The sequence below is a fragment of the Piliocolobus tephrosceles genome, chromosome 19, assembly GCF_002776525.5.
Source record: "Piliocolobus tephrosceles isolate RC106 chromosome 19, ASM277652v3, whole genome shotgun sequence".
In the NCBI taxonomy this organism is placed as follows: Eukaryota; Metazoa; Chordata; class Mammalia; order Primates; family Cercopithecidae; genus Piliocolobus; species Piliocolobus tephrosceles.
The window spans coordinates 65110030-65133165 of NC_045452.1; the positions used below are offsets into that span (position 1 = coordinate 65110030).

General features: G+C 35.2%; 1 protein-coding gene across 1 annotated transcript; it reads right to left on the reverse strand.

The window, feature by feature from the left end:
• Positions 1 to 5248: 5248 nt before the first annotated feature.
• On the reverse strand, positions 5249 to 22874 carry LOC111552991 (protein FRG1-like). Its single transcript, XM_023227507.1, has 8 exons — positions 22835 to 22874; positions 16497 to 16631; positions 15646 to 15703; positions 13605 to 13719; positions 11226 to 11328; positions 7927 to 8020; positions 6819 to 6929; positions 5249 to 5285 (listed from the first exon to the last, which is right to left on the reverse strand). Exons 2-8 carry the CDS (start codon positions 16564 to 16566, stop codon positions 5249 to 5251), a joined length of 588 nt encoding a protein of 195 aa, XP_023083275.1. The 5' UTR covers positions 16567 to 16631; positions 22835 to 22874.
• Between the last annotated feature and the right edge of the window lie 262 nt (positions 22875 to 23136).

Sequence of the window (23136 nt, forward strand, 5' to 3'; positions counted from 1 at the left end):
ATTATTTGGATATACCTTATATTAAAACTGATTATTAAAAACCAGAAACTATTGAAACACATCTTTATCTTGCCTTTTTCCTTAACATATGTAGATCAAGGGAGTACCTGAGAACCAATTTTAGGGATAGTTATAAAAATCTTAACTTTGCAGCTGTAACTTTGTCCTCAAAGTAATAACTGGAAAAAATAATTTATGTTTCAAAGTCTTTCATCTTTGTATTTTTTTTGAAAAGGAGCCTTCACCGAGATTCTTTGAAAATTCTTGCTCTGTCCTACAGTAGAGCCTTATAGACTCATGGATATGGTCCTCTAATGGATCTGGAGCACCTCAGTTCTCTGATTGTCACCCTTCTGTGTTGAAAATTAACAGTTATTTTCATTTCATGTCTAGGATGTAGTATGTTCTTCATGGGAAAAAATGATGTTGCTTGAGAAATAAGTGCCTTCAGTATCACTCTGTGTCACTTAATAAATATGACTAAAATCTACTTTTACCAACTGCTGCAATTTGATCCTTAAACAGCCATCTTTAAATTATACTTTTTCTTTGGTTAAAGTAATTATATTAGACATTAATTATTTTTACATAATTTTCTTATGTGGACTGACATTCTTAGAACTAAAACTTTCAGATGTTTATATTACAATTACCATTATTATTTTGTATTATTATTCATGTGTCATCTCTTTTTCTCTGTAGCCATATGTAATCAACTCTCTTCCTTTTACTTCCTTTTTTGAATCAAAATGTTACACTGTGTACAAGCAAGAGCAACAGCTCTATATCGGGTTCACTGCAGTGCTTAGCAGATGCAACAGCACAATTTACAAATCCAAATTCCCAGTAAGTCTCTGCAGGGACCTCTAGTATAAAAGAAGCTTCAGAGACTAGAGGGTCAGAGGGCAAAAAGAAGAAATTCAACTCCCAGCTCAGGTCAAAAGGGAAGAAAGCCTGGTGTTGAAAGAAATCCAAGAATGACTGTGTCTGCAACTAGCCCCTTTCTGTAAAGTATTCATGATGCTTTAGTTATTATTATGTATTCATGATGTTTTAGTTATTATTATTATTTACCATATTATGATGGTCAATAATATGAATAGTTATGCTTTGTAAAAGAATTCTTATAATTAATAGATCATTCTAAATTATTATATGTTTAGCTGCTATAGTAAGATGACGTCAAAGATTTATTGCCTGTTAAATGTTTCTGGGATCTTTGCTTTATTTTCATATTATGATCTGTGCTTCCAAAGTTGAGCTGTAATTTTATTGTTTATACAAATGTAGAATAAAGCTTAAGTTTGGGGAGAAAAATAAAAGCCGGAGTTTACCTTTCAGCTCTATAGAACAGTCATTCATTAACTATAAATATTCTTTATGTACCTTTCCTAGTTCCACATTTAAAAAGATAAATGTGGGGATCTACACAGGTCTCAGTAAATAATAGTTGTTGAATAATAATGCATTTATTATAAAGCTTGAAGTTTAAAGTAGAATTTTGCTCAGCCTCCATGTCTTTTATGGTCAGGCTGCTATAATTATGTAATACCCAGTTAAATTTCAATTTCAGATAAACAATGAATATTTTAGTTTAAGCATGTCCTAAATATTGCATGGGATATACTTACACTGAAAAATTATTTGTTTATCTGAAATTTAAAATTAACTGGGCATGCTATATTTTCTGTGGCAACCCTGTTTTATAGAGAACAGAGTAACTCAGCTAAATTTTAGAATACGTAACCTTAATCTGGTGTTCTAGGTCTTTACTTGTAATTATTATTATTATTTGGAGTCAGGGTCATGCTCCATCACCCAGGCTGGAGTGCAGTGGCACAATCACAGTGCACTGCAGCCTTGAGCTTCTGGGCTCAAGTGATTCTGGCACCTCTGTCTTTGCCTCCCAAGTAGCTAGTACCACAGGTATGTGGGCCCAGCTAATTTTTTTTTTTTTTTTTTTTTTTTTTTTTTTTTTTTGTAGGGACAGGGTCTCAGGCTGGTCTGGAACTCCTGGGCTCAATCAATCCTCCCACCTCTGCCTTCACCTCCCAAATGACTGAGACCACAGACACATGCCACCACCATACCCAGCTTATGTTTCATCAGGTTGGTGCAAAAGCAATTGCACCACCCTAATAATTCTTTGTGGAGACAAGGTCTTGCCCTGTTGTCTAGGCTGGTTCCAACTCCTGGGCTCGAGTGATCCTCCTGCCTGGGCCTCTAAAAGTGCTGGGATTACAGATATGAGCCACTGCACCAAGTTACTTTGTATAATTTTTAACATAAATATAAATATTTTGAGAAGTAGAAATGTTAAAACCCTTGGAGGAAAATGTAAAGTATACAATAGAAAAAAAATCAAACAAATATAACAAAAAATTATCAAAATTTTCAGAGGAACAAAACAAAATCCAGTTTTTACAATCTTCAGGATTCAATCCCATTATATCAAACTTATAAATAAACATATTCAAAGAAAAAGGCAATCAATAGAGACTGACCTCAAGATGACCCCGATGTTGGAATTAGTGTGAATTTTTAAAGTAGTTATTATAATTCTTACTAAAATAAAAACTTCAAAAACCCTTATAATAAATGGATAGGAAATCACAGCAGAGAAGAAGAAACTACAATAATAACAAAGGTTCAAGTGGAAATTCTAGAAGTGAGAAAGTTTTCCAAGTTAAAAATTATAATCGGCCGGGCACGGTGGCTCAAGTCTGTAATCCCAGCACTTTGGGAGGCCGAGGTGGGCGGATCACAAGGTCAGGAGATCCAGAACATCCTGGCTAACAGGGTGAAACCCCGTCTCTACTAAAAAATACAAAAAAAAAAAAAAAACTAGCCGGGCGAGGTGGCGGGCGCCTGTAGTCCCAGCTACTCGGGAGGCTGAGGCAGGAGAATGGCGTGAACCCAAGAGGCGGAGCTTGCAGTGAGCTGAGATCTGGCCACTGCACTCCAGCTTGGGCGACAGAGCCAGACTCCGTCTCAAAAAAAAAAAAAAAAAAAAAAAAATTATAATCAGTTTTCTTCAGGAGCAGCTTGGAGGTACTAAAGAGTCAATGAACCTAAAATACAATTGAAATTATTCAATCTGAAAAATGTGAGCAGTCACAGGTTGGGGTGTGTGAAGTTTTCCTTTGGTTAGTGCTTTTAGGTAATCTTGGTTTTGATAAGATTACTAGACTGATCTGTCAGGGGCTAAGCCAGAGTTCATCTTGGTTTCAGTAGTGGTTTAAACGAAACTCATGATATCCTTGTGTTCAAGATGGCAGAAGAGTGGACCAGATGACAATATTTAGATGCAGTCATTCTTAACCTCTTGTTGCTCTCCCGGTGGTCTAGCCGGGGTTTGTATAAAGCGGAATGGGAGAAACCGGGCTGGAGACTCCACCTACCCTCTCCATTTGTCCACTTGTCCTCCTTCACTAGTGGATAAAGTCCGCGGGAATAGGCAATGTATTATTTTAAGTCTGTATCTTCTGTTGTCAAGATCTGTAATTAGTTCTGCTGGCTGGACTGGGGTCAGGAACCAAGGGAACATGAGGGTGAACGAGGTGACGTGGAGTCCAAGAACACACCGTGCCTACGTGCAGAATGTTTGTGCCAGGAAAACCAGTCAGCAGGCAGATGGTCTCAGATACCAAGTGGGAGGCAAGATTCAGTCTCGTGAAGGCGGTGATTCTCAATGTGTGCTTTGTATCGCTTGCTTCCGAATGACCCGGAGTACTTGTTCACATGCAAATATGGAGCCCAGTCCTAGACCTGCTAAGCCTGTGTCTCCACGGATGGTCTCAGCAGTCGACACTGGAGACCTGCTAAGCCTGTGTCTCCACGGATGGGTCTCAGCAGTCCACACTGGAGACTTGCTAAGCCTGCATCTCCATGGATGGGTCTGGGCAGTCGACATTGGAAACGTGCAGGTCCCTGCAGATAAATTTGAACTGCTGTGTTTAAGGGTTAGGGAGCTGTCAAAAGCAAGGAATAGACCAGGCCTTTGGGTGGGAAGGTTGCACAACTTTGGTACTATTAGCGTTCTGGGCGGAACGGGATTTTGCCACATGCTTTGCAGCATCCCTAGCCTCTACCTTCTAACACTATATCCCAGATGTGAAAACCAGAAAATGTCCCCTGGGAGGCAAAATAGTCACCAGTTGAGAACAGGAACCACTGCTTTGCGGGATCAGAGTAGTTACTTTGTTCCCAATCCAAGGATCAGAACCCAAGATGAGACAAAGTGCAGCTATCGGAACTGGAGGGCCAAGCTAGAGCTAGACCTACAACAAACGCTCCAAAAGCTCCTTTCTAGGCCTGATCCCTTGCCTCAGCTACCGAGCTTGTACAGATGCCATGTAACTCTAGATCTGGTGACAGATGGAATCGAAAGGCTAGAACTCCATAGGGTCTTTCAGGTTAGGCCAGCACACAACATGGACTTTTGACAACATCTAGATGCTTGAACCAACCTCAGTCCTGAGGCAGAATTTCTCGTGACATCTGATATACAGCCTGGATTTGGAGCACTCACTGGGATTGTGTTTAGGAACTCTGAAAGAGACAGGCTTCAACAAAGCAGACCTAAGCAACACTTAGCAACTGAACTTCTTCAGCTTCCATTCCAGCCCACAAGGACAAAAGCTTCCCATACATATCCAATGTGGCTAACCCGTCCTCAGTAGGGAGTTTCCCCAGCGCTGATCTCCCCTCTGTTCTGAGCCTACTTGCTCTTTTGTAATGTTTCCACTTTTGGTCCCACTCCCTAACAGATGATTTGCCCTCTCTGTCCAGCCCCCTAGTTCTGATATTTGGGCTGTCTGTGATCTGGGTAGTACTTCGGAGGTAGAATCAAAGCCTTATTGATTGGATTGGGAATTTCTAACTTTCTATTAAAGGCACTGATCAAGTATCTATTGTATAAAGTAAAGACTATGATCCAGTAAGACAGATTCCACAAGCAGCGCAGGAAGAATTGGTTTCTAGTACACTGCATGCTTCAGGGCAGGAAATCCAGAAAAAAATTCTGTGATACATTAAATGTGTACGATAAGTTTCATTTCCATGTGAAAAATTGTAGTTAGCTAAAAAGTACATCCATGAAGAATCTTGATTAAGCTTGTTTAATCCTGGTTAAACTAGTTACTAAACAATAATTTCACAACAACTCAAGAATTCTGTAAAAGCATTTCCTCTGAGTATTTTATTCAGAAAAAAACACAAAAAGATAAGGCAGAAACAAAAATCTCAGTCATTTGCAGTATCTGTCGGCTTTCAATTTGGCTCTCCTAAGCAAAGAAAAAAAATAAAATTAATCTACATAAAATATGCCATATATATTTAACAGCTACTAAATATAAAAAGCTTTAAAACTGTGTGGTCAATTTTGGTTATTATATTACCACAACACATATTAAAATATATATACTTTTAAATTTGATTTCTATAAAAAATGGATTCTAATCTTATAAAAATTATTTCCTAATAGTCAATCAACATTGCCTAAGGGCTTTTTCAATCCACAACAGCAATTTTAATTATTCTGGAATTTAAGGGTGCTCTAAATTTCCATTCAACATGGTGAGAATGCTGTATTATTAGAAGTGATAAAAGTTACACGACACAGAGCTTATTCCGTTTTAGAGTCCACATCCTGATTGTATTTTATATCCTCTTCTTGATTTCTTCCATCTAGATACGTATTCATTTACTCAGCTGGAAAAAATTCTAAACATTATGTACTAACTTTAGGTATGACGTCTACCAGCTAGTTAATAGGAAATATGTAATTAAACATTGCCTTATCAAGAAATGTAAAAAAAAGGGTAAGAGTAACTTTGCAACATAGGACTTCAATGAGCGGCTGGTGATTATAAAAATCTGGCACTTAATTGATTTATACTTGTACACTCACAGCTAAACGTCTCTGCCTGTTTTCCTATGTTGTAAATCTAGGATATTACTTATCCACATAAGAAGAATAATAAATATTAATAATGTGCTATGATAAACATCCTGCACTCTTCCAAATCTTACAATAAAACTGCTTCAATTTCGCTTGTTTAGTGTAGAGGACTATCTGCTTTTACAACTGAGCAGGCCATTCCCCCATTAACATTATAGTCCCGCTCTCGCAAACGAAGCTGGGCATTCCTCCTCTGCAAACAGGGAGGACAAAGAAGCCTACAAGACTGGCCTCAGTTGCAAATAGCAGACCCTGGGGGCTTGTTTATATGTAAACATCTTGGAAATTCAGAAAGTCAGGGAAAGATCAGAGAAACAACAATGTGTCTGGCGACTTGCTAACATTCCACAAAGGACGGTATAAAATAAAGCAGAGCGTGTCATTCGGGGCGACCGCCACGTTTGTCTCGTCTTGTGTTGTCTTGTGTGTTCATTCCTTTGTTCAGGAAACACGCGGACCCCAACAGTTTAACTTTTAGATTTTTAGCTGATCTATTCTTATTTTAAGGAACCTGAACTACTCTAACAGAATCCACATAATTTTTATATTAGTCAAACAGTTTCTTTCTAACTCTGCTTCTAATAGTTATAAAAAGATAACGATAAATTTATGAAGTAGGTACAGTCAAACCTTAATTTCTTAAAGTATATACTTAGAATCGGTTATAATTTTTAGATATTCTTTCTTGACAGTCTTTTCCCAAACTTATGATGTCCTCTCAAAGTAATATTGCCACATTCATAAATTAGAAATAAAGACAAAAATGTGAAAACTGTAGTAATTTAGGAGAACACAGGTTTTTCTACACACCATTTCTATTGGTTACTGAAAATAGTGGAAATAAGTAAATAGCTACCTGTCCAGAAGCATCTCATGCAAAAATCCATCTTTCTGAGCCTTTTTAAGAATTTTACTGTCTTCTTTACTTATTTTAAGTTTGTGGTCATGGAAGCTCTGAAATTTATTTCTGCAAAGAAAATGTCTTCATTGAAAAATACCTCAAACTCTGATTATACATATTTACTATTAAATTTATAAATACTGCTAATTTCTTTTTCACTTATTAAAAAAGTCTAACTGTAGGCCAGGCACAGTGACTCATGCCTGCAATCCCAGCACTTTGGGAGGCCAAGGCAAGCAGATCACTTGAGGTCAGGAGTTCGAGAACAGCCTGGCCAACATAGTGAAACCCCGTCTCTACTAAAAATACAAAAATTAGCTGAGCATAGTGGCGCGTGCCTGTAGTCCCAGCTACTCAGGAGGCTGAGGCAGGAGAATCACATGAACCTGGGAGGTGAAGGCTGCGATGAGCAGAGATCACGCCACTGTACTCCAATCTGGGTGACAGAGAGAGACTCCGTCTTAGGGGAGACAAAACAAAACAAAAAAAGGTCTAATTGTATTTTTTTTAATAAGCTGGAGGTTTTCAACAACAAAGATGACCTCCGTGACCCCTCAAAAGGAGGGCCACTCATTGGGAAGAACCACAAGGCCCCACTTCTATTAGGGCATGCCGGCTGGAGTTCTCCGTGTCCTGGCCATAGTACAGCCTTTGACTGGCATCACACCCATTCTATGATTGAACAGGGAGACGGACTTACCCGGATGATGTTAGTTTTGAGAGCTGTAGGATGATTAAGAAAACTGAAGCCTTGAGAAAAGCATTGAGCTCAGTGCTCTGTCCCAGAGGCTACATTGTGTTGCCTCTTCTTGTCCATCAGTTTTAATTTAATTTTGTCAGAGAGGGTCTTGTTCTATCACCCAGGCTGGAATGCAGTGGTCATCAGAGCTCACTGCAGCCTTGGACTCCTGGGCTCAAACAATCCTCCTGTCTCAGCCTACCGAGTAGCTTGGCCTACAGGCGTGCACCACCATCCCCAACTAATTAGGTAATTTATTTTGAAAGTACTTTGAGAAGCACTTCACTGTCAAATCTGTAGGTCTAAAAGGAAAAGAATACATACACATAATTGATTTCACATTGTTTTACATTTCCTTTGTCTTCTTCTGGAATGTCATCTTTTTTCTTGGTTTCTCTTTCAGCACAGGATCTAATTTAGATATTGGAAAAGAGAATCCAATGGGTTATATGTTTATCTCCCATCTTTCCCACTTTACGTATCACATAAAAACATTCGAGATGATTTCTTATGCAGAAGAAATAATTAACTGATCAACTATATTCAGAAAAAGACAGGTTTTGGCTATGTGTTTTTACTTCACATATATAATCTATATGAGTAACTGCTACCACATGCTTCCTCCACAGCCCTTGGGTCAGAAACACTACAGACAAAATTATTTCAAAAACATTTTACACATCAGATCCTGCTAGGCAATAAAGCAATCATTAACTAATTTAATTTTGTCCTCCCAGTGAATATACTAGGATCAAATTATCCCTAGTAGACAACTGTTCATTTGATCAGATTGAAAGCTTAAGATAGCTATTTTACTTCGCACAGACTATTACCAAATGTATTAAAACTTTTAACATTATACAACTTGTTTTAGTTAATTGGAACCCACCTCTTTTACTAACTTCTTATATCCTCCTAAGTTTGGATAGATATTTACTATCACATGTCATAAGTTAACTGATCTGCATTCAACAATTAGGATCACCCACAGAACAGGCAATTGGCAGAGGTAAGGACTCATGTCTCCTAAGGATCTCTGTGGCCAGCATCCAATTCCAGGACTGCTTAGAAAGTGATGACAAATAATGCATTTGTGCCAATGACATCTTTGTGACAGTTTTGATTAGAGGGTCCTGGAAGACCTGAAAACATTCCCTGCTAGGGCCTGTAACACAATGCTGCCTTTAGTAAGAGGGATCTGTGTTCTAGTAGATAAGGCAAGGTCATAAATGTGAATGGCTGACAGAGATTAGGAGAGCCTGCAATTAAATGGTAAAGGAAAAGAGTCCTAAATAATCACTGTTCAGAGATTCCAGGTACTTGACTAACCAAAGAGACCCAGAAAACTTTGTATTTCATCTGAAAACTGCTTTAAATAGTGAAAAACACAATCTTTGTATAAGTATCTTTGTATCTTTGTATAAGTGCAAAGCACTGCACATATATTTGCAATTGTTGCCTTCGATAACACTTTTCTGATGATATCCAGATGAAAAATAAACATGATACAATAAAATATAAATAAATAAAATTAAAGATAAGTCACAAACCCATCTGCATTTCCCCAATAACCTGTTTCCTGAGAAGCAATGTGCTATGAAATATTGAGTGGCTTAGGAGTCAGCTGGGCCTGGGTACACATCCTGTCTCTACCACACCTTGAAATCAGTATGTGATTTCCATGAACTGACTGACAAAAACCACGAGGATGTAAGGAGGGTCAGAAGCTGTCTTCCTGTCTCTAAGGCTGAGCTCACATCCACCTCACAGGAGCCTGATGCAGATTCGAGACTACGACACATGTGCCAGGTACATGCAATGAAAAAGCATAACTAACATTTCACTTCTCTAACAATAATACCTACATTTTAGATTGAAATTGTTTGAGCTTTAGATTTGAAATTATTTGAAATCAAGACTATTGTAAAAACAAATCAAACATATGACTGGAAATCTAACATGAAGTACATACAGACATTTGATAGAGGCTTTTAAATTACACTGGTAGTAGAGAAAAATGTAACATAAATTTTTATGCTCTAATTATAAGAATGAAGGGCATTTTAGAAAAGACATTTCCTCCATCTCTTAGAGCCTTCCACTCCAGCCCCCACAATGACTCACAGAGCAAATCTGGGTCAGACTGGATGCAACCTGTGATTCCCGACAGAGATAAACAAAGCAATGTTCAGGGTGCTCCCTACCGGGAAGGAATGCCAAGGAACAGAAAAAGCATGTGTCAAGAAGGAGGGAGTTATTCTTTAGATACATTTTAGTATATGTTTATCATTAAAGATCACTGGCTTTTGCTGAGTCTAAAAAATTAAGCCATAAATGTTTTCATCAAATTCCAGCTAACTACCTGATTTATCTAGGTTATATTAACAGTATTATTTAGAATTTCACCTTGATATGAAGATGTCTGTGTAACTTTTACAATGATATAAAACAAAGAGTAGGATTAGGGAGGAAACAGGCCAGTGCCTGGTGCAATGGATAACGCATCTGACTATGGATGAGGGAATTTAGCCCGGAATAAGGAACTTTTATTTCCAGCTTAGTGACACACACAAATTGTAAAAATAAAATAAAAATCATGTTTTATGTGATTCATGTTTTTCCTAATGCAAAGAAGACTGGTGGTATTAATAAAAATATTTTTAAAATGTGAGGGCTAAAGCCCCAGAATTTCTACTATGATTTTTTATATTTCATAGAGTTATTATCATCACGGATGCTCAAGCATTACGTAAATACAAACACATATACCCCTGACCTGGTAATTCTGCTTCTGGAAATTTATCTTCAGGTCCACCCGCACATCTACAAATGGATGCATATTCAATGTTTTGTACTGCAGCACTGTGTATATGAGCAAAAGACTTGAAACAGCCTAAATTTCCATCTATACGAGACTGAACAAATTAAGGTACATCCCTAAAATGAATATTATACGGCTGTTAAAAAAGAGAGGGAAAGAAAGGAAAAGAAAGAAAAAGAGAAAACTTTCCACATTCAAACTAATAGTAGAAAACTCTCCAAGATACAATGTTAAGGGGGAAAAAAAATCAAAGTCTAGAAGACTATAGACGAGGCAACCTTTGGTGTAAAAGAGTTGAAAATTATAAACATATTCATGTGTTTATAAAGAAATTTCAGGAGGTTATAAAAAAACAAAACAAAGGGAAAGAGATAGGAACAGGAGCTGGGACACGGGTGAGTAAGATGCATGGCAGGCAGATGTCTTCATAGGCTTTTATTTAAAAATGTTGAACCACGTGTACATATTATCTATTTTAAAAATTAGATTTTAAAATACAAGCAAGAAAACAAGAAAACGAAAGTCTAAAAAGATCATGTAGAACTACTCAAAAAAAGATACTAATCCATAGAGATAATGTCAAGGTAGCTCCTAGATGCACTGATTTCTCTATCACATTGTACAAACAAATCATCAATTATGGGATTTATAATAAAAAATGAGTCCATTTGAAACACCACATTATAAAAAGCTATTAACTAAACCTTTAAAGTGACAGTAAATGATGATTTAACATTTTAAAGAGATACAGTCACATTGCATGTGTAAACGTAGTCATCTGTATAAAATGTCATAATTACCTTGATCATTCCTTCTCCTGCTGCTGTTTTACTTTTTGCTTCTATGTCCCTGGCTTCATTGCATCTAATAAAGCAGCCATTTGAGGCCAGTAAAGCCATTTTCCCCTACGTGAAACAAAATAACAAAATAGAGAGCCATGAGGATACTTCTTGTAGAAGAAATGTTAAGTGTTTAGACTGAATTAATTTTTCCTCCCTGATTTAAAAATCACAGAAAAGAACTTAGAGAAAACCTGAAAAATGTAATACAAGAACATGCAGAAAAGGAAACCGAAATCACCTCTCATTTTGCTATTCAAAGATTACCACAATAAACATTCTTAGTGTATCTTCCTAGTAGGACTAAATTCTAATTAGATGAAGTAGGATTGCTTCCTTTCTAAAACATCTACTGTGATGTAACTGATTTAGTTCAGTTTGAAACATTAACTTTAAAGACAAGAGCATAATTATGAGTGTACAATTTGTTCAAATATTAGCATTTTAAGTAAAATTTATTTTTCTCACAATTACAAAACACGAAAAGGCATATGCAATGCCTTTGATGTTTTGAATTTAAGAATCAATGTCTGAGGGACTTTTGTGTGTGAAAATAAATATTCATATGCTTTTTTAGTTGTTTAATGTTTGATGTATTACACTGCTTTCTATTAAACAAAACTTTAAAAACTGATCTTCGTGTGTATCTAAATCTGGGTTATAAATTTGGTTAGCTTGATTCCCTTAACAAATATAATGTTTATTTTTAACTTGTATTTGGTTGATTCTTTTGGAAAATTTGGAACACCATAACATTTAGACAAAATATTTACAAATACAATGATTATAAAATATGTATATATTTAATATAAATATGTATATATAAAATGTATAAAATATGTGATACAACTTATATCACATCCAGTTAGAAAAGTGATTATAACATGGATTTAATTTCTTGGTCAAGGTCACAAGGGCTGGTGGTCTCTCATCTGGATGGCACCTGCTGAGCCCTGGAACATGCTGCTGTGGTCCAAGGCGATTTAAACCTGTACCACAGATTATTCAGCTGAGTCTTTTTGCAATAGAGTTTTAAGACCCTCTTTCATTTAAATTTTTGAAACTTAGTGTCCTTCCTAAAATGAAATGAACTTTCCTAAAGTGTTGTATTATTAGAACTATCCAGCTTATCATCCTGGCCTTATGATATATTGGCCTTTTCTACTGGTGTAACTTTTATTAGAAGTATCTCATCATAACTAGTAGGATCATCTCAAAGGGGTTGCAACACATTAGTGGGTCATGAAATCAATGTAGTGGTTCCTGAATGGTATTTGGGGGAAAAAGAAAAGGGAATACTCACAGACACACAGAGGAAGGGGTAAAAGAGAATAAGAAATATCAAGCTGCATAACACATGAACAAGTAAGTATTGTTAAGTACAGCTCTTGCTTCAGTTATACATATGTGTGTGCTGGGCTGCAATCTAAAAATGCATTTCTCAATGGGTTGGGTCAAAATAGTTTTCAAGTCACTGACTTAAGATTTTATCCTAGGGGATGAGGAAATTAGTCTAAGTGATTACCTCTTTCTGGGGGGATGTTTGTTTAATTTGTCATCTTAGGAAACACTGCTGAGTTCCTATTTTCAGTTCCTGATTGTATACCACCAAAGTGCTACTCAAAGATTGAGCTTATCTTCTACTTGCTTGTGCCCCCTGGTCCTTACTCTTTTTGATATAGTTATACTTTTTAAAGACTGTTTAGCACTCACATACTTTTGTTCAATCTTTACTTCTCACACAGAGAAAGGAAATTATGTATTCTGTACCAACAAAGATTTAACAAAACATCCCTATACTACAATGTCTACTTACCAAAATTAAGAATATTATCTTTTTTCTTCTTTTACATTAAAACTATCTTTTTGTACACTATTTTAAGTTTATGAACTGAAAGTCTTTTAGAGATAATTTACTTCAATGAAGTATTATTATTTATTTTATGCACAAATTGTCACCACTTGGTCTTAGCTTGCTCCGGTGTTCGCTTACAGTCTCTAATGTTTCTGAAAGCATCCATGATTTCTGCTACAAAGAAGATACTTAGGAACTATTCTGTTTTCCTACTCTGAGACCTAAAATTGACTGGTTTTTTAACGGAAATGAGATCCATATCTAGGCACTAGGGTATAGAGAAATAATCGTGGGCAAAAGTACTAATGCTGTTTTTGTTGCACTATATTTTGAGATCTCTTTAAGGCTCTAGGTGCTTATTGATTTGTTCCAATTTAACGTATTATACTATTGCATCCTACTTTTTCTTTTTAAATATATTATCATTGACTGTTACAGACTTTCTGTTACACTGACAGGAAGTTTTATAAACAATAACAGCACTTACATTTTGAAAGACTGATTCCCATTGTTCTCTTGGTCCAATTGCATCTGAAAGCCCAACAACAAGCCCATCTGAATTTATACCAAGATATTTCCCATAGTCAGATTTCAGGGAAATTCTGTACATTAATAAGATAGATAAAAGTTAAAAACTGAGAGGAAATTAACTATAGAACATCAAAACAGGACATGTGTATGTTTGTGGGTGTGTACATATCTAAAATTTCAGGCTGGACATATTCCAAGTGTTCAAAAGCTGCATGCTGGCTGAGTGGTGACTCACTCCTGTAATCTCTGCACTTTGGGAAGCCAATGGGAGAATTGCTTGAGGCAAGAAGTTCAAGATAAACCTGGACAACACAGTGAGACCCTATCTCTACAAAAAACTTAAAAAATTAGCCGGGCATGGTGGCGTGCACATGTGATACCAGCTACTGGGGAAGCTGACAAAGGAGGATTGCTTCAGCCCAGAAATTTGAGGTTATAGTGAGCTATGATCACAGTACTGCACTCCAACCTGGGTGACAGAGTGAGACTCTGTGCCTTAAAAAAAAAAAAAAAAAAAAGCTACATGTGACTAGTTGCTGCCGTATTGGACAGCGCAGTTTTAAATTTACAGTTTTGTATTTTGCTTTTTTAATATAAACATTGTACTTATATATTACATAACAAATATTTTCCAAATTCATCATTCTTCAATTATACTTCTTTAGTTATAAAGTTCAATAATAAATTATTAAAACTTACTTTTTCTCATATTATAAACAGTTATACTTACATCTATTCTGTACATAAAACTGATTTATCCTTAGAAAAAATTTCTAGAAATAACTGGATCGAAGAGTATAAACTATAAAGTTCTTATGTCATCAAACTGTTTTCCAGAAAATGCTGTTTCAATTTACAGTCTTACCTCAATTAAAAGAGTATGTTTTGTATCACGGATTTTTTTTTTTAATCATTATGACTTTAAAAAAACACTTGAAAACCTGATATGGAAAAAACAGTATCCTATTAATTTGCATTTTATTATTTAACTAGAATAACAATTGTTTTTCTTTTCCTTTCCTTTTTAGTTTTTAGATTATCTGGTTATGTCCCTTGTCCATTTTTCCGTTGAGGTCTGATTGTTTGCAGTTTTTCTACTGGGGTCATCAGGGCTATGAATTCTGTACAAGATACATATGAAGAGTAAGAACCCACTGCCTATTAAGATTGTTGCAAATATTTTCTTCATTTGTCAGTTAATTTTCTTTATAATCCTTTTGTGTTTATAATTGTAAAGCAGTTTAAAACTATTGAATTTTTTCTTCCCCTGCTTTTATTCTTTGTCTTTCACCATACTTACCAGACTTTCAAAGAAAGTATAAAAATAATCATCTTAATGTGGTTTTTAAAAATTCTGATTTCTATTCTTTTACCTTACTGAGAATCTCCTGGGATGCCAGAATTGACTTTTACTCCTTTATACATTAATGATCATATCAAATAAATCATTATCATATTGTTGTAACCAATTACTAAAATATGCGAATTCACTCTCAGTATCTTCTACCCAAAGAATCATTCTATACTTTTGCACAAGGTGAGAATAACAAAGGTTACTTTATAAAATGACTGTAAAAATAGTGATTAAAAATATTCTTCTGGTCATTATGACTCTGTAACATTCTCTGCTGGTTTCAACAATATCCCTTTTTTCAGTCTTCCTATTTGTCTTTGGACTTCCCTACAGTGAGTTTAAATATCATAGCAACAGTGAACCAGGTTTTGTACTGTTTGATTTCTTTTTTAATCTATCTTATTTGGTGTGTGAAATTATTAATCTTCATTTTTTTAACTTACATATTTCTTTTCCAGCCTAGCATTATATATTGATACGAAATCTACTAAAAGTAGATCACAAAATCTACTTTTCAAAAACGCTATTTTGTTTTTTATATCAAAATTACTCTGTGGGCTTAAGACAGACACTAAAATTTTTAATGAATACAATTAAATTTTAAAAATAACTGGTCACTAATTATATTACGACATAAGTTCACCTGGAATCGGATAATTTGACAGACATCAACTGCTCCGGAGGACTAGGGCCCTCATCAACTATTGGAGAAAAAAACATTTGAAAATAAATTAGACATTTGCTATAAAAGATATCATTTTGCTTAAAAAGTGTGGCTATTTTCTTCTGCAATTAAATGTAAGAATATTCAGATATACTGATGTCACTGTAATACTGCATCTTTGGAATCAAGATCTATTTTACCTTCTTTTAACTACAGCGCTAATTTTACATATTGAGTAAGACAGGCTAACATAATGCTTATTTAATAACTTCTGAGATATCTTCTCTTTATGTTTTAAAATACAGTCATAAATAAGCACTTACTTAAAAAACTAAATGTTTTCATTTATTCAAAGGATGGCCTTGTTGACCAAATGATACTGATTTTTATCTTCTAATTGCTTCCTTTCTCATTAGTGCTTCCTCTAATGAGCTAAAGAAAATGAGGAAACTTCAAATTGTTACCTACACCCAGGTTAGTTTTGGCAATAGGTCTGAATAAAAAAGAAATTCAAACATTTTGGCTCAAGTAGGTTTTCTTTTTTCTTTCCACTTACTATTTTAATTATTCATATTGTTTTGATTTCCAAATATACTCTTCTGGAACTATACGGAATGTTTTCAAATGCTTATATTAGAAAGAGGGACTTGCCAATGGCTGGTAAATATTAAGGAAGAAAAAAAATGGAAGAGTCGAATGCAATGGAAAATTTGGAAAATTTTGGAAAAATTTCCTTTGGAAAATGTCTGAAACTAGTTAGAGTTTGGCCTAAGTGAATGAATGTCCTAAAACCTACACTTGTGGCAGCCTCTTCCCTTCCAGACACAAACCTTCTTTGTATGGAGCTCCCAGGGTAAAAAGGCCATCGTCGAGTGCATGTATATAGGTTCCCTTATCCATTTCAATGGCTATGGTTCCTGAAATTTCTCCAAAGTTTGTTACTGTCCACCAGATTCCTAAAAAATAAAATCAACATTTAAACTTTGTATCTTAGTTTTGACACAGAGTTATTTTTGTGTTGTTATAACTTAGTTTTAAAAACTTTTTATTTTGCAGTTGTAAGAAATAATACAAAGATCTCACATATCCCTTACTCACTTTGTCTCAATGATGACATCTTGCATAAGTATCATACACTGTCAGAATCAGGAAATTGACATTGATATAATCCATGAACCTTATTCAGATTTCACCAGTTTTACATGTACTTGTTTGCATGTATGTGCACAGATTCATGCGACTACCAGCACAGTCAGGATTAGGTTTTTAAAATACAAACTAGCAAACTACAGCCAGGCATGGGGGTGCATGCCTGTAATCCCAGCTAGTCAGGGAGCTGGGGAAAGAGGATCACTTAAGCCCAGGAGTTCAAGTGAGATCCTGTCTCAAAACAAGACCAAAACAAAAGGCAACATGTGAAGGTACAAAGTGATACATAGAGAACGGTCTCTTTCATGATAGACCCCAACCATCTATTCACGCCTGCTTTTCAGAAGCAATGCCCATCATAATGTTTCTTAGAAATGCCCCTACAGGAAGACTTTCTAGCATAGTAATCTTTTTTTTTTTTTTTTTTGAGACGGAGTCTCGCTCTGTCACCCAGGCTGGAATGCAGTGGCACAATCTCAGCTCACTGCGACCTCCGCCTCCCAGGTTCAAACAACTCTCTGCCTCAGCTTCCCGAGTAGCTGGGGCTATAGGTACTTGCCACCACACCTGGATAAATTTTTTGTATTTTTAGTAGAGACAGGGTTTCCCCATCTTGGCCAGGCTGGTCTTGAACTCCTGACCTAGTGATCCACCTGCCTCGGCCTCCCAAAGTGCTGGGATTACAGGTGTGAGCCACTGTGCCTGGCCAGTAATCTTAACTATGATTTTAGATTGAAAGCAAAATGCACAGAATCTATGTCTATGTATACTAATTTCCAATTTGCCAACAGAAATGTTAGACTCTAGGAACAATCAGTTAAGCAGTTGTTATAAAAGGTTATATCTTAATGTTAAAAAATATCCTCAAACCCCCTCCTAAACTGTACTTTAGCTAGAGCAGAAATGTCAATCATTAACTGGATATGACATATTAAGGAATTCTTGTTCATTTTACAAGGTCTGATAATGACATATAGTATAATGTATAAAAGAACAAAACAGATGATGAAAGACATACCATGTTAAGAAATGTACATTTATGTACTTATGGGTAAAATGACATATCATCTGTGATTTCACTTAAAATTTTCTAGGAAAAAATGTGTGTGTGGGTGTGTGTGTAAATGAAATGAGATTGGCAAAATACTGACAATTAATGCTGGGCCCTGGGCACATGGGGGACTCATTATATTCTTCTATGTATGGATTAGTTTGGATATTTCCGTAATAAAAAGGTTTTAAAGATTCAGTTAATTCCACTGCACAAAATTTTCTATTCAGCTAAACATTTCATGATTTTCATAATAAATTTTAAAATACATAAAATTTTAGCTAAAATGAAGTTGGACCCTTACCTAACACCAAATACAAAAAGTAACTTAAAATAGACCAAAGACTTAAATGCAAGAGTTGAAGTTAGAAACCTTTTAGAAGAAAATGGAAAAAGCTTCATGACCATGAATTTGGCAATTATTTATTGCATAGAACATCAAAGGCACAGGAACAAAAGAAAACACAGACAAACTGGACTTCATCAGAATTAAAACCTTTCGTGCATCAAGAACCACTGTCAACAGAGTAAAAGGCAACCCAGAGAATGGAGAAAATATTTGTAAACTGCATACATTATAAGGAATTAATATCCAGACTACACAGAGAACTCCAAAAAGACAAACATCACAACTCAAAACCGGGCAAAGGATGTACACAGACATTGCTCCAAATGGCCAATGAGCACTTGAAAAGATGATCAGCATCACTAGTCACCAGGGAAATGTAAATCAAAACCATAATACGATACCACTTCACACCCGTGAGAATAGCTAGTATCAAAAAAACAAAAAACAAAAACAAAAACTCAGAAAACCAGAAAAACAAATGTTGGGCAGGATGTGGAGAAACTGAAACCTGATGCAATGCTGGTGGGAAGGTAAAACAGTGCATGTACTTAAATGCCACTGAAGTGTACACTTAAAAGTAGAAACACTGGCAAATCCTATATTCTGTATATTTTACCTCCACACACACACATAACCAATGGAGGAAAAGAAAATCAAAATTAAAGTTTCAGCTAAAGATTATTAGAAAGCAATAAAACTAATGAGCAATTTAGACAACTGAGTTGTCTTATAGCTACAACTGTTTTCAGTAAAAGAAATGATGCTTTATTCAGAATCATTATGAACAGTGTTATGATTAGCAAGTCTTTCTTATAAATGTAATAGTTAAAGATTTTAAATTTGTTTTATTTTGTATGTTCTATGCCACGTTTACCAAGTACACTTAATATTAAAAAAAAAACATTTAAATATAATATCTCATTAATGTTTTGCAAATGAAGAAGATATTTCTGGCAGACAAGCTCCTCAAAATTTTTACACTCTGTCCAAGTAGGGAAATGATACAGTAACATTACTTACAATATTGTGAACTGAAAAAGAAATTACTTTGAGCAGATGCCAGTATTTTTTCTCCATGGGATTTCAAAGAATAAGAAAGCTAAACATAGTATCATCAAGAATTAAACGTGAACTATTCTGCCTATTTTCTGCCAGTGGTCTATATTCAACCCTCGGAAGTATGCTTGTATGCTTAACGACTAAAGTAACATAACATAATACTTATCAGTGAAGTATGCTTGTATGCTTAACGACTAAAGTAACATAACATAATACTTATCAGTGCCAGTCTGGGGGTTTCAGCTGTGAAATAAAGTTCTTTATCATTTATATCTTTTGCAAACATCTTCTCCCTGTCTGTGGCTTGTATTTTAATTACTTTAAGAGTCTTTGACATAGCAGAAAATGTTAATTTTATTAGAGTCCAGCTTATCAATTATTTCACACATTGTACCTTTGGTGTCATATCTAAAAAGTTATTACCAAACCCAAGTCACTTAGATTTTACCTTATCTTCTATGAATTCTATAGTGCTGCATTTTACGTTCAGATCTGTTGTCTATTTTGACAGGCAGGAATACTTCACCACTATACTAATGAGGACAGCGGCTATGTGATCTGTTTTAATTTTTTTGAAAGACATAAGATCTGTGTCTAGGTTTATGCTTTTCTTTGCATGTGGATGTCCAGTCGTTCCAGTACCATTTGTTAAAAATACTGTATTTGCTCCACTGTATTGCCTTTGTTCCTCTGTCAAAGTTTAGTTGACTATATTTTGTTACTGGGCTCTCTATTCTGTCCCATTGATCCTTTTGTTTGTTCTTTCACCAATACCACACTGTTTTGATTATGGTTGATTTATACTAAGTCTTGAAGTTGGATATTGTCAGTCTTCAACTTTGTTCTTCTAATACTGAAGTGGCTGTTCTGGGTCTTTTGTCTCTCCAAATAAACTTTTGAATCAGTTTGTTGATATTAAAAAAATAAAAAAACTTGTTGGATTTTGGTTGGGATTGCATTGTAAGGAAAACATCTTGACAATATTCAGTGTACCTATCCATGAACACGGACTACCTGTCCATTTAGTTTTCCTGTGAGTGAGTTTTTTAGTTTTCCTCATGAGGTCTTGAACATATTTTGTTAGATTTTATGCCTAAGTATTTCATTTTGGGGAGTGCTACTGGAAATGGTTTTTATTATTATTTTTAGTAGAGATGGGGTTTTGTCATGTTGGCCAGGCTAGTCTCGAACTCCTGACCTCAAGTGATCCACCTGCCTTAGCCTCCCAAAGTGCTGGAATTACGGGCATGAGCCAGTTTTTAATTTCAAATTCTACTTGTTCTTTGCTGGTAAACAGGACATTCAGTGAACTTTTGTATATTAAACTCAAATTATTTTGGATCTTCTACATAGGCAAACATGCCATTTATGAACAAAGTTTATCTTCCCAATAAATATGTATTTTGTTTTTCTTGCCATAATTGCATTAGCTATGACTTCTAGTACAATGTTGTAAAGAAGTGGTAAGAGGAGACATCCTTGTTTTTCCTGATCCCCTTTCTGGATCTTAGTGGGAAAGATTCTAGTTTCTCACAATTGGATATGATGTTAACAATAGGTTTTTTTGTCCATATTCTTTATCAAGTTGAGGAAGGTCACCTTTGTTCCTAGTGTGCTGGGAGCTTTTATTATGAGTGTTAGATTTTGTCAAGTGCTTTCTCTTTTTCTTAGCCTGTTAATGTGATGAATTATGTTAATTGGTTTTTCAATGTTAAACCAGCTTTCGATATGTGAAATTCCCTGTGGTTTTGGTGCACAAATTTTTTTTAACGTTGTTAGATTTAATTTGCTAATATTTTATTGAAGATTATTGCATCTATGTTCATGAGAGATGTTCTGTAGTTTTCTTGTAATATTTTATTATTAAAATGATATTTGGTATTAAAATGATGCTGGCTCCATAGAATGAGTTAAGAAGTATTCCTCAGCTTCTAGGTTCTGAAAGAGATTGTAGATAATTGGTATAATTTCTTCTTAGATGTTTGGTAGAATTCACCAGTGAACCTATCTGGGCCTGGCACTTCCTGTTTTGAAAGGTTGTTAAATACTGATTCAATTTAATAGATGTAGGCCTATACAGATCGTCTCTTCCTGTTCAAATTTTGGCAGATTCTGTCTTTAAAGAAATTGGTTCATTTCATCCACGTTATCAAATTTGTGGCCATAGAGTTGTTCATAGTATTTATTATCCTTTTAATGTCCATGGGATCTGTAGTTATGTCCCTTATTTCATTTCTGATATTGGTAATTTATCTGCTGTATTTCTTTTTCTTGTTAGAGGCTTATAGATTTTCTCTCAAAGAATCAGCTTTTGGTTTCATTGATTTTTCTCTACTGATCTTCTGTTTTCAATATTGATTTCTGCTCTTTCATTATTTGTCTCCTGCTTAGAATTTAATTCGATGTTCTTTTTCTAATTTTCAAAGGTGGAAGTTTATTGATTTCAGATCTTTTTTTCTAACATATGCATTTAAATCTATAAATTTTCCTATAAACATTACTCTCATTGCAGCTCACAAATTTTAACAAGTTTTCATTTTCATTTATTTCAAAATTTCAGAGAAATCTTCAGATTTCTTCCTGGAACAATGTATTATTTGTAAGTGTATTGTTTAATATCCTAACATATTTTCCAGTCATCTATTATTGATTCCTACTTTACTGTTGTTGAGAACATACTTGTTTGATTCCTATTCTTTTAAATTTGTTAAAGTGTGTTTTATGGACCAAAATGTGGTATATCTTGGTGAATGTTCTGTATTCTGCTGTTGTTGGAGGAAATAGTCTATAAACGTCAGTTATATACAGTTGACTGAGGATGTTGATTTCAATTTTGTCCTTACTGATTTTCTGGCTACTGAATTGGTCCATTTCTGATAAAGGAGTGTTAAAGTCTCCAACTATAATAGTGGGTTAATTATTTCTCCTTGAAATTTATCAGTTTTTGCTTTGGCATTCTGATGCTTTGTTAGCAAAAATACATTTAAGGATCGTTACATCTTCTTGGAGAATTAACCCCTTTATTATGTAATAGTAATCTCTGGTAACTTTCCTTGATGTAAAGCCTACTCTGTCTGAAATTAATATCACCACTTCCATTTTTCAAAATTAGTGTTGGCTGGGTACGGTGGCTCATGCCTGTAATCCCAGAACTTTAGGAGGCTGAGGCGGGATGATCACCTGAGGTCAGGAGTTCAAGACCGGCCTGGCCAACATGGTGAAACCCCATCTGTACAAAAATAGAAAAAAAAAATTACCTGAGCATGATGACAAATGGCCGTACTCCCAGCTACTTTGGAGGCTGAGAAGGGAGAATCGCTTGAACCTGGGAGGCAGAGGTTGCAGTTAGATGAGATCAGGCTATTGCACACAAAAAAATTAGTGTTAACATTTATATCTTCTTCCATCCCTTTACTGTTGATATATATATATGTCTTTATATCTAAAGTGGATTTCTTATAGACAATATATAGTTGGGTGCATTTGGACTGACATTGAAAGTAATGATATACAGTTGAATTAACATCTACCACGTTTGTTACTATTTTCTATTTGTTGCCCTTGTTCTTTGTTTTTGTCTTTCACTCTTTTTCTTTTTTTTTTTTTTCTTGTGGTCTTAATTGAGCATTTTCTATGATTTATTTTCTTTCCTTTCTTAGTATATCAGTTACTGTTTTTTTTTTTTTTAAGTGGCTCCCTTGGAATTTGCAATATAAATTTACAAGTAACCCAAGTCCACTTTCAAACGACACTACACTGGTTTTTTGATAATGCAAGCACACTATAAGAACAAAATAATCCTAATTCCTAATTGCTCTCTTCCATCCCTTGTGTATCACTGCTGTCATTTATTTCACTTATA

What these genes read in the sequence shown, in the direction of transcription:
- LOC111552991 (XM_023227507.1), bottom strand. Translation starts at nt 16,566, where the DNA reads ATGGATAAGGGAACCTATATACATGCACTCGACGATGGCCTTTTTACC. An exon ending in GTCAAATTATCCGATTCCAG is followed by an intron (nt 13,720 to 15,645) that starts GTGAACTTATGT and finishes ATTAATGTACAG; the next exon opens with AATTTCCCTGAAATCTGACT. An exon ending in GGGAATCAGTCTTTCAAAAT is followed by an intron (nt 11,329 to 13,604) that starts GTAAGTGCTGTT and finishes TGTTTCACGTAG; the next exon opens with GGGAAAATGGCTTTACTGGC.